Genomic DNA, 14287 nt, shown 5'->3' on the forward strand with positions numbered 1-14287 from the left:
TCCCTGTCCCCAAATGTGGTAGACCAAATACTTTGAATGATTTTAGACCCATCGCCCTAACCTCAATTTTAATGAAAAACTTTGAAAAATTGATAAGGTCGCACATTTTAAGGAATGTCGAAAATGATTTAGACCCCATGCAGTTTGCCTACAGGCCAAACAGAGGAGTAGAAGATGCCACCATCACCCTATCTCATCAGCTCCTGAAGCATCTTGAAGTGAGTGGGTCACACGCACAAGTAGTATTTATTGACTTTTCATCAGCTTTTAATACCAGTCAGCCACACATTTTAGTAAACCGTCTTACACAGTTTTCTTTAAGTTTTAATCTTGTTGGTTGGATTTTAGACTTTTTAATTAATCGAACACAGAAAGTTAGGGTGAATGGAGTTATGTCCAGTCAGCTTTCCTCCTCCACAGGCTCGCCACAAGGGTGCGCACTCTCACCCCTCCTGTTTATCCTGTATACAAACATGTGTCAGAGTAAATATGCCAATAGAACCATCATCAAATATGCCGATGACTCTGTTATCGTAAGTTTGTTACAGAAAGAGGAAAGAGGTCATGGACCGATAATTGAAGACTTTGTCCAGTGGTGTGACGAATCACACCTTAAACTGAATATATCCAAAACTAAGGATATGCACCTTGATTTTGGGAAAAAAATCAAGGTATGTGGCCACTAATATGAAAGGTCAACTAGTGGAACAAGTTAAATCCTACAAATACTTAGGGACCATCATTGACTCCAAATTAAATTTCCAGGACAATTGTGAAGCTGTATGCAAAAAAGGTCAACAGCGTTTACACTGCTTGAGGAAGCTTTGCCAGTTTAATGTTGATAAGTCCATGATGATTTTGTTTTATCGTTCCTTTATTGAATCAATTTTGTCTTTTTCTTTAGCTTCATGGTTTGGCAATGTCCCCCTTACACACAAGAACCGCCTATACCAAATTGTTAAGTGGTCAAGTAAACTGATTGGTGAACCACAGCTGCACCCTTCTTCTTCCCTGTATGCAAAGCAACTACAGCGGATAGCAATGGCTATCCTAGATGATAGCCGACACCCTTTGCATAGTGAGTTCCAGTACCTCCCCTCTGGACGGAGGCTGGTAGTTCCTGGTTGCAGAACCAATAGGTTCAAAAGCAGTTTTGTCCCAGCTGCAATTACTTTGCTAAACAAGATGTAAAATAAAATAAAAAATGTATTTGTAAAAATGCTCTTTGCACTTTAGCTGCACCAGGAGTGTGGTGTCACTTCTGCCATGGTGCCCCACCCCCCCTCCACCGTGTATATGTTGTATGTGTATTTTTCAGTCAAATGTCAAACATTTTTATTTATTTCCTTGTGAAGCCTACATGTGTTTTTTAGACTCCATGTTTATGTGTCATGTGTCTTGTGGTTCTGATGTAAGGACAGCCATCTTCTCTTTTATACTGCAAACCCAGTTTACCTTCGGGTACCAATAAAGTTGAACTGAACTGAACTGAAACACATCGCTGTCACACACACACACACACACACACACACACACACACACACACACACACACACACACACACACACACACACACACACACACACACACACACACACACACACACACACACACACACACACACACACACACACACACACACACACACGCTATGACTAGGGGGACATAAAATTACTGTCTAAGCCAGCAGAAACTCACTGAGAGAACTAACACTCCTGCATTAAACCATCATCATCACTAGGGTGGAACTAATATGTGATCATTACACACTTTCGGAAGGGTATCTCGAAATTCTGTACTTGAGAATCTTTTGGATTTTTCACTGGTGATAGAACACTTTTTAATGGTACTTTAAGTGTATTTCCTGTGTGTGTTGTCAAAAGCAAGAATTTCGATTAATCAAAATAAATCCTGGAATCAATTTCGACACAGCACCAAGAGCACAGTGTGTTCTCTCATATCGATGTCTTATGAGGTGTTTCATAACAGATTTACAAGTCCCTGTCTGAAACATTCCCCACCTGTGATTACAGAGAACTTGGCCCATTGTAGGCTACCTGTTGATATTGACTTATAGAGTGCATTCCATTAAAAGAGCCTTAAGCCTAGCATATCCCTTGGCGGAAATGTTAATATTTTCCCTTTCCCAAAGCATCCCAAACACCAATATGGCTTGGATGACAGAGATTTTTAAAAGCATGCTTAAAATAACACAGTTAACAGTTAACAGAAAAATCACATACCTGTAGCAAGTGACACAAATCTGCTTGCAAGTTAGGCTAACTTCTAAGCATTAACACAACCAATGTGTGTTACACCAAGACGGGGCCTCAACACAGGCATACTATGCAGAAAACTACCGTCTACTATGCATCAACGTTCCTCTGGCCCCATCCTCTATCCTCCAAATAGACACACTATGCACAATCTATGATAAGAGAAATTTGCATAGGCCTATGCTTCAACATTTCACAGTTTTGTAACAACAGGAGACAGCCAGTGTCCCCTTCTCACCCATAACCGTCAGACTAGAGCAGGGCAATATGACAATTTACTGTATATCGATTTTAGAAAAGTGTCCGTCGTGCCCTTCTCTATCGTTTATATCATAATTTAATTTTATACAATTTAATATAATTTAATTACAATTCTTGTTGACACCATACACACTCTAAGTTCATATAACTGTAAAAATAAGAATACAAAGATTTGTTCAAAAGAAATGTGGTTTTGCAAAACGACAAAATAGGGAGAAAATAAAGAGAATAACTGAAAGCATGCACAATTGTGGTATATTGTGATATATATCGTCATCGTGATACAAATTACCGGTAGTTCATATGTCGCCCAGCCCTACTCAGGCAGGGGGAAATAACACATCCAACAGCAACAATGTTTCTGTTGCTATTTTGCACTACATGTTTCTATACTTCTATACTACTTTGAGAAGCCAAGCAGAGACATGCCTGTCAGTCTAATTAGAAAGAGTATACATGACAGCCCGCATGGGGATTCCCAGGCTAGTCACCTATAGAGAGACAGTACAGTACCCTCCTGAACCACGTTCACAGAGGTCTATTCAGTTGAAGTTCAAGTTGGATTTGAAGTTCAAGTTGTCCCACCACTTCGCAATTAAACACAGTTTTTCAACAACATGACATTCACTACCATCCCAACACACACACAACACAGCAGCTGATGAGTCGTCACTCACATGTGTGTGACCGTCAGACAAACGGTACCCTCTCTTGAACCTGACGAGTAAACGTCAAAGATAGACATGTAGCCTCCCTCATCGCAGTAACTGACGTAACAGAAATGCACATATGAACACGCCACAGCAGCTGACGAGCCCACACTCACCTGTGACCGTCAGACAGGTGGTACCCTCCCTCGAACCCGACGGGTAAACGTCAAAGATGCACGTGAAGCATCCCTCGTCACGGTAGCTAACGCGCTTGATGCCGATGTGGCTGGTGTCGCCGGGCGACGGGACCAGCTCCACGTGCTGCTGGCCGCTGACGCTGTCCGGCTGGCCCGGCTGGTAGGCGATCAGCGTCTGGTTCTGCGGGTCGATCCAGCGGATCTGTGAGATGGAGTCCCCCGAGCCCTTCTTCACCAGCGTGCAGGTCAGGGTGAAGGTCTTGCCCACCACCGCCTCCACCTTCGCCGGGGCCGACACCCTACCTGCCAACGACAACAACCACACTCCCATTACATTACATTACATTACATGACATTACATTGCATAACACCAGGAGTGGGGAACCTTTTTCATTCTAAGGGCCACTTCAAATTGCTCCAAGGGACGTAAAAGAATGAACACAAACCAGGACTTCCCCCTGCACTTTAGGCCTCTATTGAAGGCAGTCACCTTTACAACAGACCCCACCTTCTCTAGATACCCTGAATATAGCTTAATTGTGTGGCAAATGGAATTTCTAAGATTCCTTTACAAGATATGTCATATTTCATGTGAAGCTGCATAACATAAAAATTATGTCGGGTGCCGGATAAAATGGCTTCAAGGGCAGCAAATACTCCTTGAGACATAGATTCCCCACCACTGCATTACACGTAGCTGATGCTCTTATCCAAAGAGACTTACATTTTGTTACAGGGTATTGCGGTCTCTGGAGCCATGTGGGGTTAGGTGCCTTGTTCAAGGGCACTTCTGACAATGATGTAGAAGTAGGGAGATATAAGGGCGGGATTCAAACCGGCAAACCTTTGATTTTAAGACCACTTCCCTATCCATTAGGCCAAATTACAGCACAATCAATGACCAGATTTAACTGTGACTTATGTGATTACCTTTTTGAAGTCTTGTCCACCACCACGGCCTCATCTTTGCATTAAAACTAGGCCCAAATCAACCTAGGTAATATTAAAACAATTTTTACAATACAGTGCATCAGCATGCACAGCCATGCAGCAGTGTCTAACTTGGGTTTAGCAGAAGAGCTAGGCCTACAGCCTGTCTCCTCCACTTTTACTGGAACAGCAGTTAAAATATTCATTACATTACACTTTCATCCAAAGCGACTTACAGTTATTTTTTAAGTACAGGGTATTGGTTACAGTCCCTGGAGCAGTGTGGGGTTAGGTGCCTTGCTCAAGGGCACTTCAGCCATGCAGTGTTAAAGGGAGTTGAAGAGAGGAAGGGAACCTGCAATCCTCTGACCTAAGGTCCATCTCCTTAACCACTAGGCCACGGTCACCACTGCTGTCATTTAGTAGAGGATCAGGATCACAGCAATGCAACACACTGACTCAAATTAAGTCCGATATGATATCAGTGTTACAATAGAGATATTGACACCTAGGCATTGCCGTGGCCAACCGGTAGGGCACTCACTCGTCTGCCATGCAGCCGACCTGGGTTCGATTCCCCGCCCGGATCATTTGCCGACCCCTCCCCGTCTCTCTCTCCATTCGTCTCCTGTCCACCTCTCAAACTGTCCTGTCAAATAAAGTGGTAAAAGACNAAAAAAAATCTTTTAAAAAAGGAGATATTGACATCTGTAGCCCTGAGCAAAATAAGCTTTTTGGTAAGTGTTGAGCAACATTGCAAATGTGACGGCAAGCCACGCACTTGTCTGTTTCCTTCTCTCCTTGGCTGTGTAGACTAGAGAAGCCATTAAAGTTTGGCAGAAGTGGTGTTTTTGTAGTCTACACGCCCCACATGAGATTGTGAGAAAAGAGTTGAAGCTGAAAGTTAAGAACTGAGTGCTGATATAGGTGCTGAGAGATGTCCCACTCCTCCCTACTTTACATAATCAAACTCCCTTCATCCAGATAGATCCATTACAATGTGGAAAACAGATTCAAACTGAACCTGAAGATGCTGAGGATTGAACCCAGGATCTCATACATGCAAAGCATGCGCTCTACCTCTGAGCTACATCCCCTAAAGGAAGATAGCTCTAGAACGTTGTAGAATCCTGTGAGGCATCAGTGTGGGGGGCTGTGTAGAGGAAATTGGGTGATTTTTCTCAAAGGGTATGAGCTTCGGATATTGTCCCATCTCTCGACAGATTTTCTTGTGCGGCATCTCACTTTTGGCCCTCAGTTCTCAAAAGGTGCCATGGAGATGCCGGGGATTGAACCCAGGGCCTCATACATGCAAAGCATGCGCTCTACCACTGAGCTACATCCCCTCCATCTACTGGGGAAATAAAAGAGTTTCTCGACACGAGGGAAGTGTGTCACTTGTGCAACAGGCAGTCAGATACACATGTTGAAGATTGATGCCCTGTCTTTGGGTGTGCCTTTGAGATTAAAACCAGTTGCTTTTCAGAACGGAACACATTTAGCCCGTCAACACACGGTGTTATACATTTGCTGTTACCAGAATGGCAATGACCAACCTGTGTTATGTCAAAGCATTGTAGTACTATGGTACTTAGCTTTTCAATGGCTATTACAGCGTGCCACTGGAGCTACGCGTGCATTAAGGGGTTACAATATTTGCAAAAATATTGTATTCTGTTTATGCTGCAATAATAGCATAATATTGATATTCCCTAGATAAATTGTGTGCATACATCAATAGGAGACCACTCTGCTTCAATCCTCAGTGTACGTCTTTGCAATGACAGTAGACTACAAGGCATTCTATGTTATCCTGTTAAGACAGTGCCCATGTTATAAATTTGCTGTTACCAGAATGGCAATGACCAAGTCGTCTTGTAGCCTATTACTAAAGGCACTGTGCAATGCCATAGTAGTGTAGCACTGTGGTAGTTAAGCTTTTCCAATGACACTAGCCATGTTTACATTATGTTTTTAAATCCGAATTAATCATTCAGAATGAAATAGTTCTGTCGAGTTTACATTGCACTTTCATTTCATTCTGAATTGTGAAGTGTTTACATGATGTTTTCAGAGCGGAATTACTGTTTATTCAGAATTAAACTGAGTTCCTTCTGAACTATGTCTTGTGTAAACCTATGGCCTATGACAGCGTTCCACTGGTGAGAATATGCTTATGTCCGTCGAAGATCCAGGGTGATCGAAACGTTGCTGTTTTAATTTAATAAACTTTGTTTTTTGGAGCTTATTCAGAAGTGTGCAGACCTACCTTCTTCAACTGCCTTACACTTTCGTCTAGCACCTGCAACAAGTGACTTTGGATGTGCGCACCCTACCCAAAACGAACATGTGGATGTTGCCACACTGCGGTCGTTTGACTGACTGTAATAGCTGATTTTTAGAGTTTCTTTGACTCACCTTCAAGCCTGGACACCAGTGCCACAGAGACACACAGCTGCAAACATCTCACCAAGCCCACCTTCAGCATCTTCCCCTGTAGACACACACCACCACACACCATTACAAAACACACAGTAGAGAAAAAAGTAGTATGTAGAAGAGTAGAGTGCAGTAGAGATTAGAGTAGAGTTATATTAGAGTTATTTTTTCCAACAATCCTATAAACTATATCATAGGTGCCGGAAAGAGGGATGCAGTAGTGTATTTGCATCCCCACTTTCGGGCTCCCTAAATGAGGCTTTCTCAACTTTCTCAACAGTCAAATGGGTGGAGTGCAGCAGCAGTGCCATTGTAACTCATTAAGAAATGAAGAATGAAGATAAAAAATGCACCACCTTCAAACTCGTTCCGGCGACCTTGACCTGTATCACACATCATTCCAAAGCACAGTAGAAAATAGTTGTGTAGGGGGGAGTGAGATACTTTCCAAGGGAAAAGATTATACTTTTTCTTTTATGATGAATATAATCACTGTAGATATACTCACAACCCTGTATGACTCTCCTGTAGCAAAGGCAGCTCCCCAGCGTCATCAATATCGCTCCAGTCTCATCTCATGGCGCCCCTCTTCCCTGTGGTGGTGGTGGAGGACCACATGTTAGACTTGAATGTCTTCACTTTAACACAGTCTTAGCAGAGTCACCCAGTGAGCTCAATTCATCTGACCCGGAGCGATTCCCTTCCCCAAGAGTGTACGGTCGACACAGCTGTCTGCCTTAAGCTACACCTCCACACAGGGCTCCACCTTCTCCGAGTGTACATGTATACAGGGCCGCTGACAGCTTTTGCCAGGCCCGGGACAAAGTCATCTGAAAGGGCCCCCCATCCAATACATACAATGTAATGAAAACCCAAAGTTGGGCCCCTGTCTCCCTGGGCTCGGCCTGTCGGCTTTACCCAACGTCTCTCCACAGTCAGCTATAGACAAATTACAAATACTCTACTTTTGCACGTAGAGGCCAACATGTTAATGTATTTGTTTGTTTGCTTGTTTATTTGGTTGTTAATCTTTCTGCACTATGTAATTAAACAGACTGTTATTTCACTGTGAGCTTGAGCTTCCCTAGAAGGTGCACAGCTCCTTTATAGATGAGAATTGTGCAGTAACTGAGAGTTCATTGTTGTAACTGCTTTGGGGAAGAAGATGTTCATCCTATTGGTTCTGGCTGGTAATGTCTTGTAGCGTCTGCCAGAGGGCAATAGTGTGAAGAGATGGGAGCCAGGATGTGAGGGATCTTCAATGATAGGCCTACTCCTGGGCTCTACTTAAGCCCCCTGTATCGAACAACCAAGGATTTCAATTTAAGTTTGTAATGAAAACAAATGAAAAGCTATTACTAATATGTGTATAGGCCCTTGTGCCACTATATGTGCTCCCTTAAAAATAAACTCGGGCCCCGTGGTCATTTTGGTCTAAAACCGCCACTGTGTCCAATAAGCACAGTGACAGTGGGAGGGAGGCAGCTACACACAAGAGAGAAGTGTCACCATGGTGTCATCATCAGACAGTGTCATCATGAATCACGTCAACAGACGCTTCCATCATTGACTGAGTGATACAACCTGCCCATATTCACAGTCTACGTGGTGTGGGACGCACAAGAAGCATAGTGTTGCATTACGCACATCAATATTTTACAAGCATGACCTTAATGCCTCATCATCTACCGTATAACGTTTTACAAGCGTTCACCAAACCATTGCCTACAGCAGGCCTATTTAAAAAAGAAAAAATCCAATAGATTATCAACTGGCTTCAACTTCATGAAACCAACAGGTAGGCCGTCTAAAGCGTTGAAAACTAATAGGCCTACTTCATCAGTTTAAATGTACTTCAAGGCGACCGTTTCTATGCGGTAGCGCTACCCCCCGCAGAAAACATTGGTCCGAGATTTACGCACCACCAATAATGGTGAAACTATTAAAATATAGCAACCATAAACTTCAAAAACTGCATCTAAAACATCCAAGTTAGCTATAGCATTACTGCATCGAAACTGCAAAATGATATTTTATTGTTTAGGGCTTTAGGCTATTTGTTATAACAGGAAATTGAGAGGATGACACAAGGTGTTAAAAAATATATCAAAACGCTCTTGTCCAACACTGAATGACTTACCTTCCGCTTGCGCACCCACTCTCTCCAACGGGTAGACAGCAAATGAAGGCTCAGGGCGCAGGGCGGAGAACCGAACCGAGCTGATTGGACCACCCCGCTTTGCTGTGGTGGGCACGGTCGGACAACAGCTGGATGAAGCGCGGCAATGTGTACCTTTAACTAGCGCGCAAATGGCCCTCCTAGTGGACAACCAAAACAAAGTCACTATTCTACATAGATGGGTGACACAAAGCCACAAGAGCACACTGATTAAGTAGACCTAGCCTGGAAATCCTATGCTGCTTTGCACAACTGCTCAAGGACAACTAGCCATATGGATAAATGATTCTATGCAAACACATCAAATATCAAAGGCTATTGTATTTCCACTTACAATTCTAGCCTGAAGGCATAGTTCGATTTGATCCATCCTGTCCAATTATAAACTTGGCTTAGTCATATTCAATCTCATCTTTATTACAGTGTAATAGCAGGACGCATGGCACAATGATTTGGAAAAAAAATCCGGTAACACTTTCTATGAAGCCCATATCTATAGCGCATTATGAGCACATTTATAACAAATTATAATGCACATTATAATTACTTACAAAGCATTACGACTACACTGATGATGTTTCATGATGCTTTATGTTAACAGTAGTGCATAACCATGAATGTAGCTAATAATACTTTATAAATCCAAGGGTATTATGAGTGCTCATGACTGGATATAAACTACAGGCTGCCTGATGGGGCTTACAGTACACCATGATGCATTATAGATGTGCATTATACAGTGAATTATAGATGCATCCATATGAACTTCACTTTACTTAGAACACACATTGACGACTTATGATCTCACTTGAAACATTATAGCATTGTATGAGCCCTTATGACAGTTTATCATCCAGGTCTGTGCATAGAGGGGTATAGGTACTCATAATGTGCTATGTACATAATGTACCCATCAGGCAGCCTGAAGTTTATAGCCAGTCATGAGCACTCATTACACCCTTGAATTTATAAAGCATTATAAGCTAGATTCATAGTTATTCATAACTGTTAATATAAAGCATCATGAAGCATTATGAGTGTAGTCATAATACGTTGTAAGTAATTATAATGTATGTTATAATTTGTTATAAATGCGCTTATAATGTTGGCTTTAAGTAAAGTGTTACCAAAAACACTTTAACAAAACAATTTGATACCATTACACATAACATCTGTGAAGATAAAAAAAATAATCAGTCATAATGTATTATATTAATAATTGGCATAAGTGCACACAGTTTCTATAAGAGGAGAATAGAATGCCTCTTACTCACAAATGTAAACTATACATGTTCACAATGAGATTGAAAGCAACTCAGTACAGTGCAGACATTTAACAACAAACAACACTGTGAGATATTTACAGAAGGTACAGGCCTATGACAGGGAGATATTCAGCACCAGTGTTTTATCAACAATGTTATGACAACAAAGACCATAAATACAACATACAATGATAGACAAAAAAGACATTCACATTCTCACACTGTATTGGATGATATACGGACAAAATAATTAGATGGCATACAGTGGCCTGCATTTGCCAATTAGTCCACAGATTTGAAGCACTCGCTGCAAAGGCCTGGCTACCCCTGCGTTTTTAGACAAGGCCAAGAAATGACTCAGTTCAGTTGGTGGACAGACCTGGTGAGCAGACCTGGTGACAGTTAGTGTTCATCTATGTTCCAGAATCGTTTGTGTTCATACAACAACAACAACAAAAAGAAATCATTGACATAGACTGAACTCGATTGTGAGGAGAGGCCGAGGCAACGTAAGCAATGTAAAGATAACCCAACAAAGTATGGGTGTTGTGGTGTGTCCATGGCAATAGTGGTGCAAAACCACTGTGGCAAGAACAATACTTTCTGGATGTGCAAAAAGGTGTTGAAAAAGAGGGTGAAAGTGGTACTGATCCACCAGGGCCCCAGGTATGTGGGGTCTACATGGAATCAGCTTTCTATTTCTGCATGCAACATCATATAAAGGGGGTCCATTTGAGCTGGCTGAGGACAGGGCCAAAAATGTTCTTGCTAGGCCCATGGAAGCTAACATCAGGAAACAAAGGGGTCAGTTGCCCCGGGCATGGGGAGAGGGGGGGGGATTGGGTTTTCATTACATTGTATGTATTGGTTGGGGCGACCCTTTCAGAAAACTTTGCTCTGTGCTTTGCCCTGTGCAGAAGCTGTCAGCAGCCCCTCGATGAGCAGATGAGATGAAGTGTCCTTGTGGTTGTGGATCCACTGCCAGACGTTCAGTTTAGGCGTGAGATTGTCTTGGCAAGGGTTTTAACTGATGTTGCTGCCCTTGACCTATATTAGCATAGACTGCATCATCCCCTATGAGAACACACAGAGCTGTGTTTAGTAGAGTGCAGTAGACCAGAGTAGAGATACTGCATTGATCCCAAATAAATGAAGGGTTAAGTTCATTTTTATATATACAAACTACTATCTGGTAAAACTACTATGTACATGTAGGCCTCAACATATAGCTTAACATTCAGTTTCATGTTCCTGATTGGAAAGTATACAGATAAATAATAATATATACTGTCGGCCTAAGCGCTGAATTTAACAAATAGAAAGTAGGCCCACCAGTGTTTCTGCATCTGTATGTAACAACAGCCAGCACCCCAATGATAAGCACGACGGCCACCACTGGACATGCAATGACAATGACCAGGAATGAGTCACTCTTGTCCTCCGCAGTCATATCTGAGGGGAAATAATATCACAGCATGAGTTCATTACCAATGCTTAAAGCAGAGTAGACTTGGACATGGGCTCGTCATTTTTGGTTGTCCTACAAAGTCAAAGTCAATTGGGCTACTGGAGAATCGTCACGAGAACAGCAAAGAACAAAGTCAGAAATATGTTCTACTAGCCTGGTGCATCTGCCTCTCTCACTTTGTGAACTATACACAGCCTATGTTTACATTGTGTAGTTGTTGGAGTGAGTAGGCTACTTACCAGCCGTAAGATTCCCCGAAGGTGTCACTGAGCCTTTATGGAACAGCACAAAATGCAGAATTATTTTCTGTGAAGTAAATAATTCTATAAACTAAATATGGACACAGCTGAGGCAAAACATATGTAAAATTGGATTAAGACCCAATGACAACAAACTCAACTGATGTTATGATGCTGAATGTGCAGTTGAAACAGGCGTTGTTGAATGGTACCGTCCGAGAACACAATCTGACAGATGAATTCTGCAGCATCCAGGTGATCTTCAGCCTGAAATACGAGGGTCCCATTGTCTGTAACACTAAATGATCTGTCTTGTCCAAACTTTCTCCAGTTTTGTCCATATCGACGCATGGCCAGTAGTTTGTTTTTACTTCTCTGCTGAAAATTCCATTGAACATCAGTGAATTCCTTGTTGCTTTCACATGATGGGAGCATGACTGTGGTCCCCTGGAAGGCTGTGATCACATCTGAAGTGAGAAGCAACGCTGTAATGGACAGTACATTTGATTAGAAATAGTAACAAAAAAATCCAGCACTTGTATGTAGTAGCCTGGCTCTCAAGCAGACCCTTCATGGTTTTCCGCTCACCATCGCGTGAGAACCAGGTTAATGTACTAGCACTTGTCATAGAAAGGAAGGAAGTGCTGTGTTACATTGCACCCAAGTGACATGCATGGTTATTTGAAATGCACAACCACCCCTGCTCTATACTGTATGGCGGACGTGGCATTTGTGGCATGCATAGTCGAATGTGACGTGTCTCTATCACCTCGGGTACAATCAGAGGCAGTGGTGGGTAGTGGCATATGCAGATTCAGATTTAGCAGGCAATGAGAGCTTACAGTATATGACTGCATTCATTTCGGACAAAAACAGAACCATATAGGCAGTGACTAAACATTGCTCTGTAAAAGTTAAACTGCTGTAGGGTCTTTGTGTTTGTGTGCAACTCAACTGCAGCTTTGAAAGGGCATGATTTATTCATGTTTTCATATAGAGGAGGATGTGTTTTTTGTTTACATGGGGCCCCATTCAGATGATCTGAAAATGAGATATTTCCAACTAAAACAAGTAGACGCACTGGTGAAATTTCACTCGATCTATATGGCATGTTATATGTTTTATATGATGATTCATGAACATGCTGGAAGATATGAATCTACAGCTGTGATTATGTTCAGGTCATGTAAGGTGTTGTTTTGAACCTATTTCCTTCATTGGTGTCGGTGGTAAAACTCCCAGCCACACTGCCAAAGTGTGACTACACTACAAAGATCTCTTTTGAAGTCACCTATATGGTATGTTATATGTTTTATATGATGATTAGTGAAGATGCTGGAAGATATGAATCTACAGCTGTGATTATGTTCAGGTCATGTAAGGTGTTGTTTTGAACCTATTTCCTTCATTGGTGTGGGTGGTAAAACTCCCACGCACGCTGCCAAAGTGTGACTACATTACAAAGATCTCTTTTGAAGTCACCTATATGGTATGTTATGTTTTATATGATGATTTGTGAACATGCTGGAAGATATGAAACATATGATTATGTTCAGGCCATGTAAAGTGTTGTTTTGAACCAATTTCCGTCATTTGTGTGGGTGGTAAAACTGTCTCCCACACTGCCAAAGTGTGACTACTTTGTAGTTTGTAGTCTACAGTTCTCTTTTGAAGTCACCTATTCTTTTTTTTTAAATGAGCCCATCTTAACACCTGCTCTTTCCTCCATTTGTTTGTCACCAAACGTGAACCACATATCGTCTGCCTGAAATGCCCCTGAAAGTTACCATAAATATGACTCACACCCATGCAAAGCTTTACGTTCAATCCAGGTTATTCACAGTATAATCGTATTTTCATCTCTTTGAGGTGTGTGTGTGTGTGTGTGTGTGTGTGTGTGTGTGTGTGTGCGTGTGTGTCTAAGTCACAGATTATTACTTGGTCATTACACCTTTGGTGACAACAAGGATATAGGTTATAGGTTATAGGGTAGGCTCTGCGCAAAGAGGTTAAACAAATATTAACACTTGGTCATTACACTTTTGGCGACAACAAGGTTATAGCAGAGGCTCTGTGCAAAGAGGTTAAATCACAGATTAAAACTTGGTCATAACACTTTTGTGACAGTAAGGTACTAACAGAGGCTCTGTGGAAAGAGGTTAAATCACAGATTAAGAGTTGGTCATTACAATTTTGGTGACAGTATAATTAAAACAGGCTCTGTGGAAAGAGGTTAAATCACAGATTAAGACTTGGTCATAACACTTTTGGTGACAGTAAGGTAATAACAGAGGCTCTGTGCAAAGAGGTTAAACAGAGAGACTCACCAGGCATGAGAAGCACCTGCAGAGTCAGTAGCGTGCGAACAGGACGCCATCCCATC

At 42.0% G+C, this 14287-nt stretch overlaps 2 protein-coding genes and 2 non-coding genes across 4 annotated transcripts in view; all 4 read right to left on the reverse strand.

Annotated features, from left to right (window-relative positions):
• zgc:113337 (uncharacterized protein LOC503741 homolog) overlaps window positions 1–8979 on the reverse strand; it is a 32014-nt gene extending 23035 nt beyond the window's left edge. The window contains exons 1-4 of the mRNA XM_063214640.1: window positions 8894–8979; window positions 7262–7346; window positions 6733–6808; window positions 3364–3687 (exon numbers count right to left, since the gene is read on the reverse strand). Of these exons, the coding sequence (XP_063070710.1) occupies window positions 3364–3687; window positions 6733–6802 (394 nt within the window). The 5' untranslated portion in view covers window positions 6803–6808; window positions 7262–7346; window positions 8894–8979. The remainder of the gene's footprint in view (window positions 1–3363; window positions 3688–6732; window positions 6809–7261; window positions 7347–8893) is intronic.
• trnaa-ugc (transfer RNA alanine (anticodon UGC)) lies at window positions 5340–5411 on the reverse strand. Its single transcript has one exon. It is a non-coding gene; the product is annotated as a tRNA-Ala (tRNA).
• trnaa-ugc (transfer RNA alanine (anticodon UGC)) lies at window positions 5589–5660 on the reverse strand. Its single transcript has one exon. It is a non-coding gene; the product is annotated as a tRNA-Ala (tRNA).
• Window positions 8980–11075: 2096 nt separating the features above from the next.
• On the reverse strand, window positions 11076–14287 carry LOC134461795 (uncharacterized). The gene is made up of 5 exons (XM_063214642.1): window positions 14232–14287; window positions 12066–12389; window positions 11905–11937; window positions 11530–11649; window positions 11076–11271 (listed from the first exon to the last, which is right to left on the reverse strand). Exons 1-5 carry the CDS (start codon window positions 14284–14286, stop codon window positions 11192–11194), a joined length of 612 nt encoding a protein of 203 aa, XP_063070712.1. The 5' UTR covers window position 14287; the 3' UTR covers window positions 11076–11191.

Source organism: Engraulis encrasicolus, chromosome 13, assembly GCF_034702125.1.
Source record: "Engraulis encrasicolus isolate BLACKSEA-1 chromosome 13, IST_EnEncr_1.0, whole genome shotgun sequence".
Lineage (NCBI taxonomy): Eukaryota > Metazoa > Chordata > Actinopteri > Clupeiformes > Engraulidae > Engraulis > Engraulis encrasicolus.

Coding starts and splice junctions, on each gene's coding strand:
- LOC134461795 (XM_063214642.1), bottom strand. CDS start 14,286: ATGGGATGGCGTCCTGTTCGCACGCTACTGACTCTGCAGGTGCTTCTC. Junction 12,390..14,231: donor GCAGGTGCTTCTCATGCCTG/GTGAGTCTCTCT, acceptor TGTCCATTACAG/CGTTGCTTCTCACTTCAGAT. Junction 11,650..11,904: donor TTCGGGGAATCTTACGGCTG/GTAAGTAGCCTA, acceptor ATTTCCCCTCAG/ATATGACTGCGGAGGACAAG.